This window comes from Acanthochromis polyacanthus, chromosome 19 (genome assembly GCF_021347895.1).
Source record: "Acanthochromis polyacanthus isolate Apoly-LR-REF ecotype Palm Island chromosome 19, KAUST_Apoly_ChrSc, whole genome shotgun sequence".
Taxonomy (NCBI): Eukaryota; Metazoa; Chordata; class Actinopteri; family Pomacentridae; genus Acanthochromis; species Acanthochromis polyacanthus.
The window spans coordinates 13,217,447-13,234,511 of NC_067131.1; the positions used below are offsets into that span (position 1 = coordinate 13,217,447).

The following is a 17,065-nucleotide window of genomic DNA, read 5'->3' on the forward strand; positions in this document are numbered from 1 at the left end:
AATATGAATCTGGGACTAGGAAAACTTTTCTTCTTCCTTCAGCAAAAAAGGAAAAAAAAAACTAACACCCACAGTAGTTTCTGTGCAGTCTGGAAGAGGAAGAGAGTTCGGCTCACCTCATGCTGCTGCCGTTTTCACTTGCATGTTTCTCACACACACTACCAGTCAAAAGTTTGGACACACCTTCTCATTCAGTGGTTTTTGCTTAATAATTTTATACATTGTAGATTAACACTGAAGACATCCAAACTATAAAAGAATACACGTGGAATTATTGTAAACAAAAAAGTGTTAATCTTCAGTATTAATTGACAATTTAGAAAATAATACAAATAAGTACTGAATGAGAAGGTGTGTCCAAGCTTTTGACTGGTGGTGCATATCACAGCTCATGTCACACAACATTAGAGAGGTGCTGTTTTTAACTGATTTTACCGTTTTTCTTCTTACAGAACATAGAGAGTGCTACTGCAAACATGTAAAAAGTCGTATGAAGCCATGCCAAGGCTATGGACACATAAATATGCAAACATACAGATAAAACTGACTGTATGTACTGCTGCTATGTGGCTGAATATCCGTGTTCTTGTGCCTGAATGTGCGGTTTTCTTTAAAGCATTGATCCTCTGAACCTCTAGATGCACTTTGTGTCTCATTCCATCACAGCTGTCTTCTCTAGAGGCTAAAAAAAATGATTGATTCTCCCATAAATTCAGGGGAAAAAAGGGTGTTTTTGGAAGAGGAGCGGCACAGAACAGGATGGATCTTTAGCTCTAAAACTGGGGGGGGATGTGAGTTCAGGTGGCAGATAGACACTGAAGGACCGGGAGGAGGCTGGTTGGAAGGCAGACAGCAGGCAGGCGGGTGGGTGGGCAGGAAGACCCCCGAGCCAGGCAGGACAGCAGTGGTGGTGGTGGTGGTGTGGTGCGAGTGTGAAGTGAACGACGTCTCCTTGCCTTACTCACAGCCTGTGTGGACAGCATATCATTGATGGAGTGGTCATACTGCTCGGCCAGGATGGCCAGCTTACGGGTCTGCTCATCCTTCAGCCGCTTCAGCACGGCCTTGTGGTCCGACTTGGGCGTGTTCTCCAGCAGGTGGTTGCGCAGCGCCTTGTACTGACGGGTCTGGATCTTGCAGGTGTCCTGGAACTGACGCTTAATCTGAAGCTCTTTGGACTGGAGGAGAAGAGAAGAGAGACGGAAGCAGCTGGGCTCAAGTGCTCCAGTGGTTTTATACACATGAACACGGTGATGGATGGAAAATCAAGACAAAAAAAATGAGGGTTTTCAGACAGTATTCAGTAATGTCATCTTTAAGTAAAAATACCTTGTTGAGTGTTTCAGAAGCAGAAAATGAAAAAATGTAAAAGTTTTAACCCTCCTGCTGTCCTCATTTATGGGCACCAAAAATACAGTTTCCTTGTCTGAAAAAAATCCAAAAATTGAGCAAAAAAAAAAAATCAATAAATTTCTGAAAATTAGCAAAACCTTCAGAAAGAAAATTCCTTAAAAGTTTCTCTTAAAAGTTGTATTTTTTTTAAAAAATCTCCCAGATTTTGCAAGACAATTCTTGTAAATATTTTCAAAAAATGAGTAAAAATCTTTCAAAACAATCCTAAAAATATCTAAAATGATTTTATATATATATATATATATATATATATATAAAACAAAACTTCTGATATTTTCTTGAAGAAAATTCACAAAAATAAACCAAAAATTTTGGTTGTTTTTATGTGAATGTTCTTGAGAAATATTTTTAACATTTTTTTTCTACCAAAAAATATTCAAAGATTTCCCAAAAATGTTGAAAATGTGAACATCAGACGTTTCACTGTGAAAATGTTTTTTTCCACATTTTCAAACTTTAAACCGGCTCAATTTTGACCCGCAGGACGACACAAGGGTTAAAGCTCTGATATATAATTTCTAAAGTTTCTTACCATGAAAAGTTGGATCTTAGATGAATGTGAAATTTAAGCTGAAGTTAGAAGAGTTTTTCTCTGAGCTAGCAGCTTTGGAGAAGGCAATTTAAAACATATGCATCAAAATATGAGAAACGCTGCCTTTACTGTCTGTAAAATCTGATCAAACCACTCTGAATCCATCAAAAATATTCATTATAGAGAAATTACTTTTCACTTTCTGTTTCATTATCATATTTGTATCACCATTATTATTACCATTTTCTGTTGTGAAACCTTGTACCAGCTCAGCTTCTGACTGTCAGCAGCCAAACAAGCTACACTTCACACTTAATTTCAGCTTAGAACAGTTGAAATCTACAAAACATTCACTTTATCTGCTACAAAAATTAAGAAAAATGTGACAAACCGTGTTAATTTGTCTGTTTCAGTCCACTCTATGCCACAAAAACGTAACAGAATGGTTACAAATTGATATAGTGGTTTCAGTGCAATTAAATGCAATTTGTTATGATGGAAGGAAAATGTTTAAAGGTCCAATAAACAGTTTTTTGACTGTTAAAAGCCATTTTTATACATTTAATCAAAGATAATAGTTATGTTTCTGTGTATTTTTCAGGTGATAGTTTCTGAATAAGGCGGTTTAAAAAGAATGTTTTACAAGATTCATGTTAAAGCTTCAGACAACATAAAGAATTGAGTCTAACCTTTAGTTTAAATGCTACCATCAGAAACATGGATCAGTCTGTACTGACATTTGTTGCTAAAAATGCAAATTTTCTGGAAAACAAGTTGAAAAATTCAGATAAAAAATGATGCTGTTTAGTAAACTGCTGATGTGACTCAGGACTCAAAGTTTTGATGGTAAAAGCTTCAAACATAAAAGTGATCCAGAAAAATGAAGTATTTAAAAGTTATGATTGTTTTGTACACTCAACAAAAATATAAACAACACTTTTGTTTTAGCTCCCATTTTTTATGAGATGAACTCAAAGATGTAAAACTTTTTCCACGTACACAATATCACCATTTCTCTCAAATATTGTTCACAAATCTGTCTAAATCTGTGATAGTGAGCACTTCTCCTTTGCTGAGATAATCCATCCCACCTCACAGGTGTGCCATATCAAGATGCTGATTAGACACCATGATTAGTGCACAGGTGTGCCTTAGACTGCCCACAATAAAAGGCCAGTTTCTCAGTTTGTGCAGAAATTCTTTGGTTATGCAAACTGATTGTTTCAGCAGCTGTCAGAGTGGCTGGTCTCAGACCATCTTGGAGGTGAACATGCTGGATGTGGAGGTTCTGGGCTGGTGTGGTTACACGTGATCTGTGGTTGTGAGGCTGGTTGGATGTACTGCCAAATTCTCTGAGACGGCTTTGAAGACGGCTTATGGTAGAGAAATGAACATTCAATACACCAGCAACAGCTCTGGTTGACATTCCTGCTGTCAGCATGCCAATTGCACGCTCCCTCAAATCTTGCCACATCTGTGGCATTGTGCTGTGTGATAAAACTGCACCTTTCAGAGTGGCCTTTTATTGTGGGCAGTCTAAGGCACACCTGTGCACTAATCATGGTGTCTAATCAGCATCTTGATATGGAACACCTGTGAGGTGGGATGGATTATCTCAGCAAAGGGGAAGAGCTCACTATCACAGATTTAGACAGATTTGTGAACAATATTTGAGAGAAATGGTGATATTGTGTATGTGGAAAAAGTTTTAGATCTTTGAGTTCATCTCATAAAAAATGGGAGCAAAAACAAAAGTGTTGTGTTTATATTTTTGTTGAGTGTACTCAACATTAATGTTCTGATATTGCACACAGAATTTAAAATGAAATAAAACAGGTCACTTATGAGGCCTGTAGCACATTTTCCATTCATATATAAATAATTCATAAAACCTACAGAGATATTTTTGGTGGATGACAGACAAAAGGAAAGAGATGACGACAGATATGTGTGATGATACAGGAGGAAGCACGATGAAGGAAATGAAGAAGGAATGTTTCTGTAAAGGGGAAACAAAGTAAAACGAGGACATGGCAATAATGGAAACTGAAAAAATCATAAAAACAAACAAGACAATGATTTCAACACAAAAGAATTTATTTTTTGTGTAAAGAAAAAAAAAATCTGGAAGTGACAAAATGTTCTTCTATGGTTGCGAGCACACAGCCGTACAGTATGCCAACACTCATGCAGCTAAAACGAGAAGAAAAGCACGACAAAATGTCTGCCCAACAGAATGCAGTACTAGTCTTATAAATACTGCATAAATTAAATATTTCCAAAAAAAAAAAAAAAAACTCGAGGTGGTATAACTCTGTGGAAACACTCAGACAGCGGCACAACAAAACAGAATGCAAACATGTAAACATACACAGAGGACCAGGAAATAAGTCAACGCAAATGTAAATCGATGGCAAAATAAGTTACATTCAAATAAAACAATGTTTGCCTCTTTTAAAGCCAGACTTCCCAAATGCAGGTCATCTAAAAAAAAAGAGAAAAAAAAACACAACAAAAAGCAACAACAGTGCCCTACTTTCTGCTTCCCCCTGGGACATATTACAGTTTAGACTGAGCTTTTCTGCTCACTAATATTTCTCCATGTGAGCGGATCCAACGTCTGTGCACTTTATGAATGCTTTTCTTTTACTCTGCTAGATTTCACATTTATGCTTGCCAATATTCCATCTTAATTTAGCTTGTCTGACTTCATTTAAATGAACTTTTCGGAGCATTTTGGTGTTTAGGAAAGACGGAAACAGCACTGTTAAAGGTAGAGTTTGCGATTCTGGAGAGAGATTGTTCGTATTTAGCACATCTTGATAGTTTACATGTGTCAGATTTTCCATCCTTCTCGCTACAAACGCGCCCTGAATGTGCACAAAACAGGATCGATTTGAGCCTCTTTGTTTCCCAGTCACAGACCGATGATTGTGGACAAACACCAGAACGGACGGCGAGCGAACCGTGACGAAATATTCACTGAATTTGGCTGAAAGCTGCACTGGATTTCAATCACAAGCTCCACCTTTAACTGTGACGTCTCTTTTTGGTCTGACTGATGCAGAGGTGAAACAATAAATCGATCGGTTGGAGAATTTTTCATGATCGATGAATCATTTCAGTCCATTTTGTAAGCAAAAACTGAAAAAAAAAAAGCGCCAAAATTTCTCTGGCTTCTTATTCTCACAACACAAAATCTGCTGCTTTTCTTGAATATCTTTGGTTTCTACTAAAACTAAACTAAATAAGCTTAGCTGAAGGAGAGTTTTCACTTTTTTGTTTCACAGGCTAAAAGTTGAAACAATGTTTTTTAAAAAAAAGCACATTTATCAGAAATAAAACCATTCTAACCTAAACTGGAGTGACCTTTTCTCCCAATTTTGGTTTATTTTTTTTTTTAGAAAATGGCTTTTGGGACAGTGCAAAATCAAATCAGCATTTGATATTATTGGATATCTGTGTTCTCTTCATCTGATTATGAGCTGCTCAGTCGTGACTTCCACATTCAGTAGTTTTCATCAGTCTTTGTTTAGGATTGCTTGTCTCAAAAGATTGTCGCTATGGCTTCATATAAATTACGACACACTGCATTATATTAAATAGGTTTTTATTATATACTTTCACTACTCCAGACTAGATCCTGGTGTCCTATGTTTCCACTATAATTTTCGGATACGTCACTTCACAACTTAACATTTGTGCAAACGGTTGAAACTAGGCACTATGCTGATTCTTAGGGGTAAAGATGTTTACATGGTAAATCATAACAAGATTATTGCATAAAGCGCAATAAAATAGCACATCTAACTAGTATCTGGAAGATGATGGTTTCACCAGCTGCGTATATATAATTATAACTGAAGCCAGCATTTATGGCAGGCAGGCTTATTCTAGTTTACATGGAAAGGCGTTATGCTCCAGCTAAATGGCCCCACGCTGTATTATTGTAGGTCCAAATACTAACTATTTTCCAACAATGTCTTACAGTGGTCCAAGATATTTCTACTCAGCTCTTTATTGCACTTTTCTACTGGCTGAGAGCTAGTGTTCAGGGTGATGTTAGTGAAATTACTGAGCATCCTTTTTCTTTTTCACAGTATTCAGCTTCAGGGAGTGAAATGAAAGCCGTGGAGCGACGCGACACTGACACGTTTGTTCTACCGCACTGAGAAATAAGACCACCATAAAGAAAAACAAAAGATTGCACAAAAACGGTCTTAAAAATAACCATAAAAATATTTGTCTTACAAATTAAGAGCAAAATAATAAAATTCAAGAAACTATGGAACTTTTACAAAAAGCACAATAATGAAATGTTTCAGCTTCACTGGGTTTGGTTCAGCAACTGTGGGTTCGACTGCTTGTTCGAGATGCCGCTCATTTAACAGCATGGCTCGGTGTGCACACAGGTTTGAAAAGCTTCTGCAGCCAAAATCACCTTCAGCCAGCACACACACATGCACAGCGCTGTGTGTGTGCAGATTAAATATGGCTCATTTTTGAAGAAATGTGACCAAAAACCAGTTTGGGAATTATGCAAGAAGAGACACATGTGGGCCCCAAACCAAAAAAAGACACACAAACGATGGTTGGACAACAGTCACACACACGTATCACCAGCATGTTTGGGTTTTTTTTTTTTTCCTTTTTCATCTCCTGCTATCTCCACGGTCGAATTTTCCCCCTGACAAACCTTCCAGATGAAGTTCGCCTCAATCCACACTCCCACCTCCCCTCCTCACGAAACATCCTCACCCTCTCCTCCCTCCTCTGCCTCTCCCTCTCTCTCCTCCTCCTCTCCCTCTGTCTCCTCTCTCTGACCTCTCGGGGCAACAACAGGGGCAACCTGCTTGGGATTTCCTTCTTTAAGAGGCCCAGAGTTTGGAGTTTGATCCGAACGCTGAGCGGCAGCTTTTTAAGCGCCAGCCTTGCTAGCTTTAGCACCACGGCGTTAGCGAGGTCTGCCAGGACGCCGAGGGGGCGACGGCTGAAACGCCTCCCCCAGAGCAGCACCTTGGCCAGCAGAGAGGCGTTACGGCACTGAGCCTGATACTCTAACGGCAAGCTCTTCAGGGGAACCGGGATTTTGGACTGACGCACACCCCAGTTACGGCCAGCTTTGGGAAACATCTCGTAAAGGTTGCGCTCAGCCACGCCGCCCAGCACTGACTGGCACATGGCAAACAGGGGTCGGGGGAGGCGGAAAAGGACGCGCATGCAGAGGCGGTTGACTTTGCGAGGTGCCTGCTGGAAGAAGTCACGGGCCGGCCTGACAATCAGCACCACAACCAAGTACAGGGAAAGGAAGAGGGAGGGAGAGCTGAGGAAAGAGGCGGAGATCAAAATCATGGGGATGTAATAAATGCCCAAACTGAGGGAGAGTCCTAAACTGAAGAGGCCGCTGGCCCAGAGGCTGAGCGACAGGTAAGTGGAGAGCGACAGAGAGCAGCAGGAACGAAGGAAGAGGTACGAGAAGAAGAGCGCCAGGAAAGCGAGCTCGGCGGAGAGCAGGACCGAGGCCACCGAGGGCAGGGGAGGAGAGCGACGGAGGGAGAGGAGGAAGATGGAGAGCAGCAGCAGAGTGAAGTTGGAGGGCTGAGCAGCGGCAGAGAGGGAGAGGAGGAGGCAGATGCCGTGAGAGAAGAGCGAAGGGAAGGAAGTCTGGGTGGGGGGAGGCGGGGGAGGGGTGGAGACGGGTATTGGCTCCAGCTCCTCTGAGGCGTCGGGGAAGTAAAACTCTGACAGCTCATCGATGTCTCGCTGACGGAGACGCCTCTTTTCTGGGGACAACGATGAGATGAGCTCTGATGGACAACCGTCAGCCACACCTCTGCCCTCTTCTTCTTCTTCATCGGTGTCTACGTGCTTCATTTTACTTCGATCCTCCTCGTACTCCCACTGCACTCCTTCTACCTCCCTCAGCTCTGTCCCTTCCTCACCAATTTTCCATTCATCTTCATCTTCTCTGCTATCATTTGCCTTCAGTTTACTGTCCTCATCTACCTCATCCTTCATTTCAACCACAGAATCTCCCTCCCCCTCCTCTCCTCCTCTGAAAACTTCATCTACTATTGCTCCATGGAGCTCATCCCCAGCCTCACACATCTCCTTTGCTACCACTCTCTTCTCCTTTTCTAACTCGCCGTCCCCCTCGTCCTCCACCTCTACTGCCCCTGCCTCGCTGTCCCAGCTGGCGCTCTGCCCCTCTGGTTCCTGGCTGTCTCTCTCCTCAGGAGACCCCTGGCTCTGGGTGCTCTCACTCACTTTGAGGCTCTTGGGCTGCTGGCGGACCTCCATGGCGTGTTTCTGACGCAGCTCTTGCTCACGCCTCTTGTTGTACTCCATCTGGTTGGTGAGCTCCGTCTGGTGCTGCGTGCGGATCAGCTCGGCCCGCGTACGCTGCACCAAACCCAGCTGGCGGAACTCCAGCTCCTGGGTGGACTCGTGGTGACGCAGCAGCATGGCACACTCCAGGTCCTTCAGAGTCTGCTTTTTGTTCAGCTCCTAGAGAGAAAAGAAGACGATGAAGAGGCAGGGAGCGTGCGGAAATAATGTGAGGGGAGGAAACTTAGCAGCCTTCCATACAATACACAGGGTGTCCATAAAGTCTCTTTACAATGTTAAGAATTTATTACAAAAGCAGTTAAGATATCTTAATCAGATTTGTTTTATTGTAATCAGAGTTTATTCAAGTCTGTAATCACATTGAAATTGTGTGTTTCAGGTATGCTGTTGGTGAAAGAGGGGCTGTTAAATGAAACCCTAAAAAATGGCGACTCCTCAAGAGAAGGCACAACGTGTATCATGGTTTATTGAGATCTTTGGACTTCTTTCTATGGGGTTATGTTAAAGATATCGTGTATCGAACAAAGATACGGGACGTTGCTGACTTGAAGCAAAAGATTTCTGATGCCAAAGCCACCACTGATGAGGCTACAGCGAACACGGCAAGAAATCGAGAGCCGCCTTGATGTGCTTCATGCAACTAATGTTGCCCATATAGAGGGGTATTAAATCACAATAAAACAAATCTGGTTAAGATACCTGATCAAGTGTCTTTGGAATAAGTTCTTAAATTGTAAAGAGACTTTGTGGACACCCTTTTTAACTATGTAAGTTCAAGAACTAAAATCGGAACTGAGATCTTTAGAAAAACCACCACTCATGTCCCAAATTATTTACAATTGAATGTGCAACATTATAGTCAAAAATCTTGCTAAGGCTTTTCTTTTCTTAAAATACATAAATATATTTTCAATCTGTGGGAAACAATGGAAATTAGCTTCAACTGTAAAACTTATCCAAAGTAACGCTGACATATCTGAATCCAATTCAGTGTTTTCTGACTCTGATGTGTTTAGGAGGACTGATTTTAAAAGTAGCACCTCTCTGAGCAGATCCTGCTCCAGGTTGTGGCGTGCTAGCAGCATCTTCCTCTTGTACTGGCGACACTGGAGCTCATAATACTGCCTCTGCCTCCGCAGCAGGCCGGCCTCTTCCTCCGCCTGCAGCTGCTGCAGACACTCCTTCTGGTGCACCAGCCACTCCTGTTTCTCCCGCTTTGGTGTCGACTGGTTCTCATTAAGTTCCTTCAGATACAGAAAAGTGATAAGTCAAGTTAGTATTAGATCAGGCAGACAGATCAGCAACTGCAGTGTTAATATGACGTAAGCTGAATTTCTCCTGAAACCAAATGGAGAAGCTTCAGAAAAGTGCAACCAATTAATGCAGAAGAGGAAGTGTGTTTAAAACTGCACTTCTCTTGCTGTGTTCGTCTAAAGCTCTTCTCAGCTAATAGGAGTGTAGCAGGCAGCTGAGTCCACCTGATAAAACTCAGAAGCACCTCTTTGAGCTGCTCCTTGCGTTGTCGATACTGCCGTTTCTGAGACTCCAGCAGGCTGGTCAACTCCTTCTTTTGCTGGGCCAGTATGTGCTGCTGGAACTTCTTCTCCTCAGTCAGGACTGCCTTTGTCTGAAGAAAACAAACCGTATCATTGCCATCAGGACTTTAAGCAGGACAAACAGAATTTCCACAACGCGGGTCACAAACTACAACTATAAAGGTCACAGTGGTTTCTTCCTTTTCATCATACTCATTCATTCCACAACTCATTCGCTTCAGGACATGTTAAATTAGCTCATCCTTCCCTCCACCACCGGCTCACCTCCTTCTCCAGAATGGCCTGGTGCTTCTTGTTGAATTTCTCTCCTTCCATTGAGAAGCTGTTCCTCTGATTCTCCAGCTCCTTGTCCAGCCTCAGCTGATGCTCGTCCATCTCAGCCTTCAGCTTATTCTCCAGACCCATGAGCTGCTTCTGGTGCTGCCGTCGCATTCGCTTGTACCTGTGAGAAAACACGAAGCAAGACGTCAGCTAGAAGAAAGAAGGTAAAACCCAACTGACGCTGCTAACAATGTGGTCACTGAAGCTTTTCTTTCATTGTTCCCTTTCAAGTTAAAAGCATTAGGGGTGCCCTTTTTTCTATGATTAAGAGTACAAATGAAGTTGCCAGGTAGTTATTTTCTCTTCTTTTTAAAGCGACATATGGTCCGTACATCAGCCTTGATTTCACGAAATGACCTCACCCGGACATCTGCTCTCTGAGGGCTGAGCCCTGCTCATGCTCCTGGATCTGACGGGTGACCAGCGAGGCCGTCCTGATGGTGGCAAAATGGTCTCGGCCTCGTCTACGCCGACCGCCTCCTCCTCCACCGCCGCCGGATGACGAAGCTTCACGTTGCGAGTCGACCTCTGGCTGATAGGGGTCATCGTAGATGTTGTCATGGCTCTACATAAGGGAGAAAATGGAGCACAAAAAACCCCCACATTTTTAATCATCTAGTCTTGACTAAATGTCATCCAAGCCTTCACAGGAAATACATTGCTCATTTAACTTATCCAGTATTAATTAACTTGCTTTGTTAAAGCTTTAGTAGTTGTTTTGTTGTTGTGTATGTGAGCCTGCTAACACCCTGTGTGGTGATTTCCAGCTTCACTCTGTAGGTGGAAACAGACAAATGTGCTTTGAAAGCGGCAGCTTAACCCTTGTGTCGTCCTGTGGGTCAAAATTGACCCGGTTTAAAGTTTGAAAATGTGGGGGGAAAAAATATATTTTCACAGTGAAACTTCTGATGTCCACATTTTCAACATCTTTGAACATTTTTTGGTTAAAAAAATGTCAAAAATGCTTCTTTAAGAACATTCACATGAAAATCAACCAAAATCCAGCGAAATTTTAAGAACATTCACATAAAAAAATCAACCAAAATCCAGCGAATTTCGCTGGATTTTGGTTGATTTTTAATGTGAATGTTCTTAAAGAAAATATTAGAAGTTTTACTGATATATATGTAATAATTTCAGATATTTTTAGGATTTTTTGAAAGGTTTTTACTCATTTTTTGAAAATATTTAAGCATTTCCTTGCCAAATTTGATGGATTTTTTTAAAAATAAAACTTTAAAGGAATTATCGCAATTTCCTTCCTGAAGGTTTTGCAAATATTCAGAAATTTGGGGATTTATTTTTGCTGCATTTTTGGATTTTTTTCAGACGAGAAAACAATATTTTTTGGTGCCTGTAAATGAGGACAACAGGAGGGTTAAACGGGTGTTGCTTTTACCTTTCTTCCCCTCTAGGTGGTGCAAGTACCCATGTTTAAAACTGGCGTAAAACTGTTTCCCCTGTGGATTATCTACAACCGATGCAAAGCAAAATAATTCAACACCAGCATCTAAGAACGAGCACTAGAAAAAAGCGTAGAAATAGATATTGTGACACAAAACAATAGCTCAACAAAATGACAAACATAATGAAAAGAAATTCCGTCAGCACTTTTACAAATTCAGTTACCTTTTTGATCGATGTTATTATGATACAAGTGTGGTTTTTTTCTCTTTTTTAGATACATACGAAGCTCTTTAATATAAGGGATGGACACTGCGAGAAAGAGGGGATAGGGAGGATTCTCAAACAGTTTGTCCACCCACAGACAGTTTGACGTTTGGACTGACCAGGGGCTTGTGCAGGACGGAGCTGTTGGAGGTGACGGTGTGCTCTCCCTCCTGCATCATGGCCATCTCCCCGCTGTCATCGGAGCCGTCTGCCAGGCTGTTGACCGAGCTGCTCTGGGAGCTGGCACTGATGGACATGGATGGCAGAGAGTGGGAGCTCTCCATGCTGTTGACTGTGCCAGTGCGCAGCATATACTGCTCCACGTCCTGGCAGAAAGGAAAAGTAGGATGTTTTAAAATGTTCTAGGAAGAGGCAACGCTATTTGGAGGATGGTTTCGTTGCTTCATCGGGTGACAATAGAGCTTTGGCCAATTTATAGTATACAAGAACATGTTTACACGATAAAACAAGCTTTCCCAGCAGATATACAGTAAAATGTGCAACATGCTAACAGTCGCAGGTCTCCACTGGAGAAAAATACAGCCTCACATTCTCGGAATTCTTTCATTTCCTTCTGAAGGAACAGCCAACCAGAATAAAATAGAAACAAAGGCCTTTGTATGGAGAGGAAGAGGTCCTATGTAAGTAACTATAGTGAATACAATACATGAATGGATGCTAAAACCAGCTGTTTCAGGCAGCTATAGTCCAAATAACTCTGTAATTTTGAGGCAAACTGTTTTCACTCAAGAAAATCAGGACAATCCAATCAATCCTCTGCAACATTTAAAGTAATGTTTAAATGAAGAGCTCAGTCTAAAGTGGTGTTCAGTATTTATTCCTTAAATCCCTGCCCTCCCGTGCCATTTTCCTCATGTTTCCCTTCAGATGCCGTGGCCTCTTCCTTCTCCTCTGACCTATTCTCACCTCTTCCTCATCACCTCCTTCTGGTGCAGGACCATTGTGTGCCTCATGAAAGAGGATTTTCTTCATCTTCCGGTACTGAAGGTTGTCCAGCTCACGGACAGCATCCTTGGTGCGTGCGATCAGGTCCATCACAACTGTCATTGGACGCTCTCTGCATAGGAAATGGTGCTGGGTGGACGGATGGGTGAAGAAAATGAGTAGAGCGGAGAGGGTCAGAAGGACAAAAACTTAATAAACACAGAATACTGAAGCTCTGAGTTCATGTTTAAGGGATATTCTACTTGATAAGGTGATTTGGTTGCACCTTTCTACAGCAGTACAGATGAATACTAAAATAACTGGCTACACTAGGCCTGATTGTTTACTTGCACGTTGCCTCTCCACTCGCTATTTTCCTTGATCAAAGCAAGAATATTCTGCTGTTTCCCCAACAGCAGCAAGCCCACCTGCGAGCTACGCCAGTTTACAAGTACAAACAGTAAAATCAAATATAAACAGAGGCGACCAAAGGTAAAAAGAAAATTAACTTTAATTTGATGTACAAAACAGAAAAACATACCCTGAGAGCACTGTTTGAGCCCTACACATAAAGAACAATCTCCTACTGGAACACATAGAAATTATATTTATAATAATGTAATTCAATAGCAATAACAATAACAGAACAATCTCACAACACAGTTCTCTTTGTACCTTGAGCAGCACATCAGAGGTAGGTCTGTCCTGGGCGATCTTCTGCAAACAGGAGTCCACAAAATTGCGGAAATAATCCGACCTGAAAATGACAAACATGCCATTATAAAAGCACCTGTAACTTGTGTTACAATAAATGCAAACAGTCTGTAATGTCTGTTCAGCTGCCACATCATTAAAAACAAAGAATTCATTTAAAAGCTTTTAAAATTGTTCTATTCTGACAGAACATTGGTGTGAAACAGTAGCATCCCATAAGAAGTGTTGTGGGGTTTGTTTATAATAAACAAAGCTGAAATAATTTGGGAAGTGCTCCTTGACTCACTCCAAGGACAGAACATAAAAGTTTTACCTTCTGATCAGACTAATATTTTGATTCTTTTTACCATTGATTTGGGTGTCATCGCTACAAATAAATCAAGTCTCCCTCATATGCCGTGTAATTTCCTGGTAATGGTCTGTGCAATCCCAGTGTTTCCCCCGAGTTGAAATGGCTGTGAGGTGGTGGGCTGCATCGGAGGTGCGAAGCAACTAGGGGGGTCCGGGGGCAAAATTTGGAAAATCAAGATGCAAAATGCGGCATTCTGGCACAATTTGGAGCACATTTTGTTGTATTTGTAGCCATTTCCAAAAACTAAATTAAATTTTCATGTTTCTTTTCTAAAAATTAGTGATAGGGAGAAAATATGACAAATATAAACCCACTTGTCCTTGCGATCAAAACATGTCAACTAGTCCAGTCTATTATATTCTGGTCAGATTTCCACAAGCCATTCCAAAATGCCACATCAGTTCTTATTACAAATTTGAAAAAGTTGACAAAGGACTTGAATCTGGAATCAAGTGGTGACTTTTACTTTTTTTCTAAAAACAACTACATGTTAGGTACCAAATTCCCACTTCATTTTTATTTATAATAAAAAGGTTATGTCATGACCTTCATTTTACTTAAAAATGTGAAAGAAAACTTCAACTCTGGGTTAACAACTGGTTTTCTGAAGGAGTTAGTTCTGTTTTCAAAACTGTTACCTTTTTGAACACAGAACTAGAATTTGAACACAGAATTTGTTTTGCCATTGAATGATATAATTTCGGGCACTCCATAAATCATTTTATCAAAAGAAACTAGGAACTTTATATTCCGTTGAAATCATTTGTCTCGTTCGTGAGAACGGGTTTTTCTTGCCTAAATGTTTTAACGGGAGCCATTTTTGCGGTCACTGTCAATTTGTATCGCCGCAAACTCAGTAAAGGAAGCGAGATTGATGCCTACACTGCGTTGCTCACTTTATTTTGATGACATGCGATAGTTTTGATACTTAATTTGACATATGTCTGTGATACACACCTGCTTGTAGCCCCGAAAAACGAAACGATGGAGCGCTGCCGCTTCTTGTCCGCCATGCTCGTTATTCGCCAATCGGAACGACTGACATTTGAAACATGAACTCGCGGGATGTCATACGAGAACTGAGTGTTACCGACCAACGGGGATGTGCCTGCTGTCTTCACCCACGGCGAGAAAAGGCTGCCATTCTGACTTGTTGATTTCAGCGGCGAATATACCGGACTTATGTGTCAATGCTTTCTAATATTTAGCATTACTTTTTTTTTTTGGTGCGGACCAGTGAGGCGGCAATGTCGGCAAAATTGTAATGAGGCGGTGGCCTATACCAGCGAGGCGGCCCGCCACGTCGGTCATATAGGAGGGGAAACACTGCAATCCTAAACTCAATCATGTCTTGTCATGTTCAAAAAGCCTCAGTAACACAATAAGCTCTTCTATAGAACACAATCCATAGCAACGCAACAAAACCACCCCGTTTGTCTACAAGAACACAGACCGGTTAGGGAAGTTTCATCATCTCTCACCAGTGATTCGACTGCAACACAGGGCTCTCATTCTGGGCGATGTGGTATAAGGCACTCATAGCATTCATGTTGAACAGAGGAGGCTTCCTTTCCGCTAGAGATTGAAAAAAAAAACAAACAAGGCATAGCGTGACAGAGAGTGGCAGATAAAGAAAGACATCAAAATGAAAGAGAGACAGAGAGAGCAAGGAGAAAGCAAAGAAAATGGTTGGGTGCTTTCATCTTTTAGAACATAAAAAAACCACACTTGTGTGTCATTTTATGGCCATGCCTTACCCAGCTCTATGCAGGTAATGCCAAGTGACCACACATCCACCTTCCCGTCGTACTGACCCTCGTCCATGGCGAGGATCACCTCGGGGGCCATCCTGCATGGAGGAAACGAGAGTACAGCTACAGCAATTCAGCCATTTCCAGCTCTTTTCCTTTGATCCTGGACCAACAGAGAACAGCACCTCGGGGCTCGCTGTCATTTCCAGCGTCCACACCACATGAACACACATTATGAGGGTTAGGCTGCCTCACATGCAGCAACAACAGGAACTTGTAGCTGCTGAATGGTGGAAAACACAAGTAGTGCTGAAAGATAGCTGATACCAGCTGCTCAAATACAAACATAAATACACACTAGGGCTGCAACTAAAGTTTGGACAATGGTGACCTGCAGCTGAACTAAGCCTTTTTTTTAAAGATATTTAAACTAAGTTATTTGTTTTCATTGATACACTAAAATGTATTTACGTATACATTAGGGCTGCAACTATCAATGAATTGATGAATCGTCGAAGCACATTTTGGCATCAAAAGCGAAAGTGACTGCTGTATTGTACAGATATTATATATGCACCATATGGATGTCCGTGTGTGTTCAGCGCTCTGCCTGGACAGTTATTTCTGTTGCATAGCGCGCTCACTTTCGCTTTTGATGCTGTAACGTGCTTAGGCAATTCATCGATAGTTGCAGCCCTAAAATATATCATTTTAGTGTGTCAATGAAAACAAGTAACTGAGTTTAAATACCTTTAAAAAAAAAAAGGCTTAGTTCAGCGGCAGGTCACCATCGTCTGAACTGTATTCTTCATGCTCTGAATAAATTTGAATCTGAATTTCAGGCAGAAACACCTTGATGGAATCTATCCAAAGTGTGACAATAAATGAGGCACAGATGTGTGTATTTGACTTGCAAACCAAACTGAACCTACTATTACCCTTACAGACATCATTCAGTGCATAAGGAGAGGTCCTTCTATTTATGACTGCGCTAAAGGTAAAGGTCATTCCTACTTAAAAAGAAAAGCTTTTTGTTTTACTTTGACTTAATGTTATATTCCAAAAGACTATTCTAAAAATCAAACTGTATTTATCATAGAGCCATCTCTCGATATAGTAGTTTTAAATGTTAGTTAGTGAATTTTAATTGCCTTTGTACACCAGGGAATCATAGGAATCAATGCATGCATGTAATAGAGAGTCCATTAATCTGACTGATAAAACAGCTTCACTGTTTACTCGTCTCATTTTAAATTATATCTGAGCTTAGTGCACACAGAACATTTCATCCTACTGCTGCTTTAACTTCAGAGGGGGTAACCTAAACTCAAAAATGAATAACTGATTGTGAGAAATGAGTCGATCGTGATCTCAGTGATGATGAAAATAACTGTTAATATTAATATGACTAAATATTTAGCTGCCCTAGACTGTTGTACGGAAACATTTTAGTTGCTGTTAC

The 17,065-nt window shown here is 41.2% G+C and overlaps 1 protein-coding gene across 3 annotated transcripts in view; it reads right to left on the reverse strand.

Moving 5' to 3' along the window:
* The window catches only part of taok2b (TAO kinase 2b), a 38,164-nt gene that overhangs the window by 9,715 nt on the left and 11,384 nt on the right, over positions 1 to 17,065 (reverse strand). Inside the window, exons 8-18 of one of the 3 annotated variants that reach the window (XM_022219053.2) lie at positions 15,610 to 15,701; positions 15,334 to 15,427; positions 13,462 to 13,543; positions 12,769 to 12,936; positions 11,961 to 12,167; positions 10,533 to 10,735; positions 10,114 to 10,291; positions 9,792 to 9,920; positions 9,334 to 9,537; positions 8,213 to 8,452; positions 957 to 1,178 (exon numbers count right to left, since the gene is read on the reverse strand). In XM_022219053.2, coding sequence (XP_022074745.1) covers positions 957 to 1,178; positions 8,213 to 8,452; positions 9,334 to 9,537; positions 9,792 to 9,920; positions 10,114 to 10,291; positions 10,533 to 10,735; positions 11,961 to 12,167; positions 12,769 to 12,936; positions 13,462 to 13,543; positions 15,334 to 15,427; positions 15,610 to 15,701 — 1,819 coding nt within the window. Of the gene's footprint in view, positions 1 to 956; positions 1,179 to 4,021; positions 8,453 to 9,333; positions 9,538 to 9,791; positions 9,921 to 10,113; positions 10,292 to 10,532; positions 10,736 to 11,960; positions 12,168 to 12,768; positions 12,937 to 13,461; positions 13,544 to 15,333; positions 15,428 to 15,609; positions 15,702 to 17,065 lie in introns of those variants that run through there. The other 2 variants (XM_022219054.2, XM_051939476.1) reach the window with 2 other exon arrangements.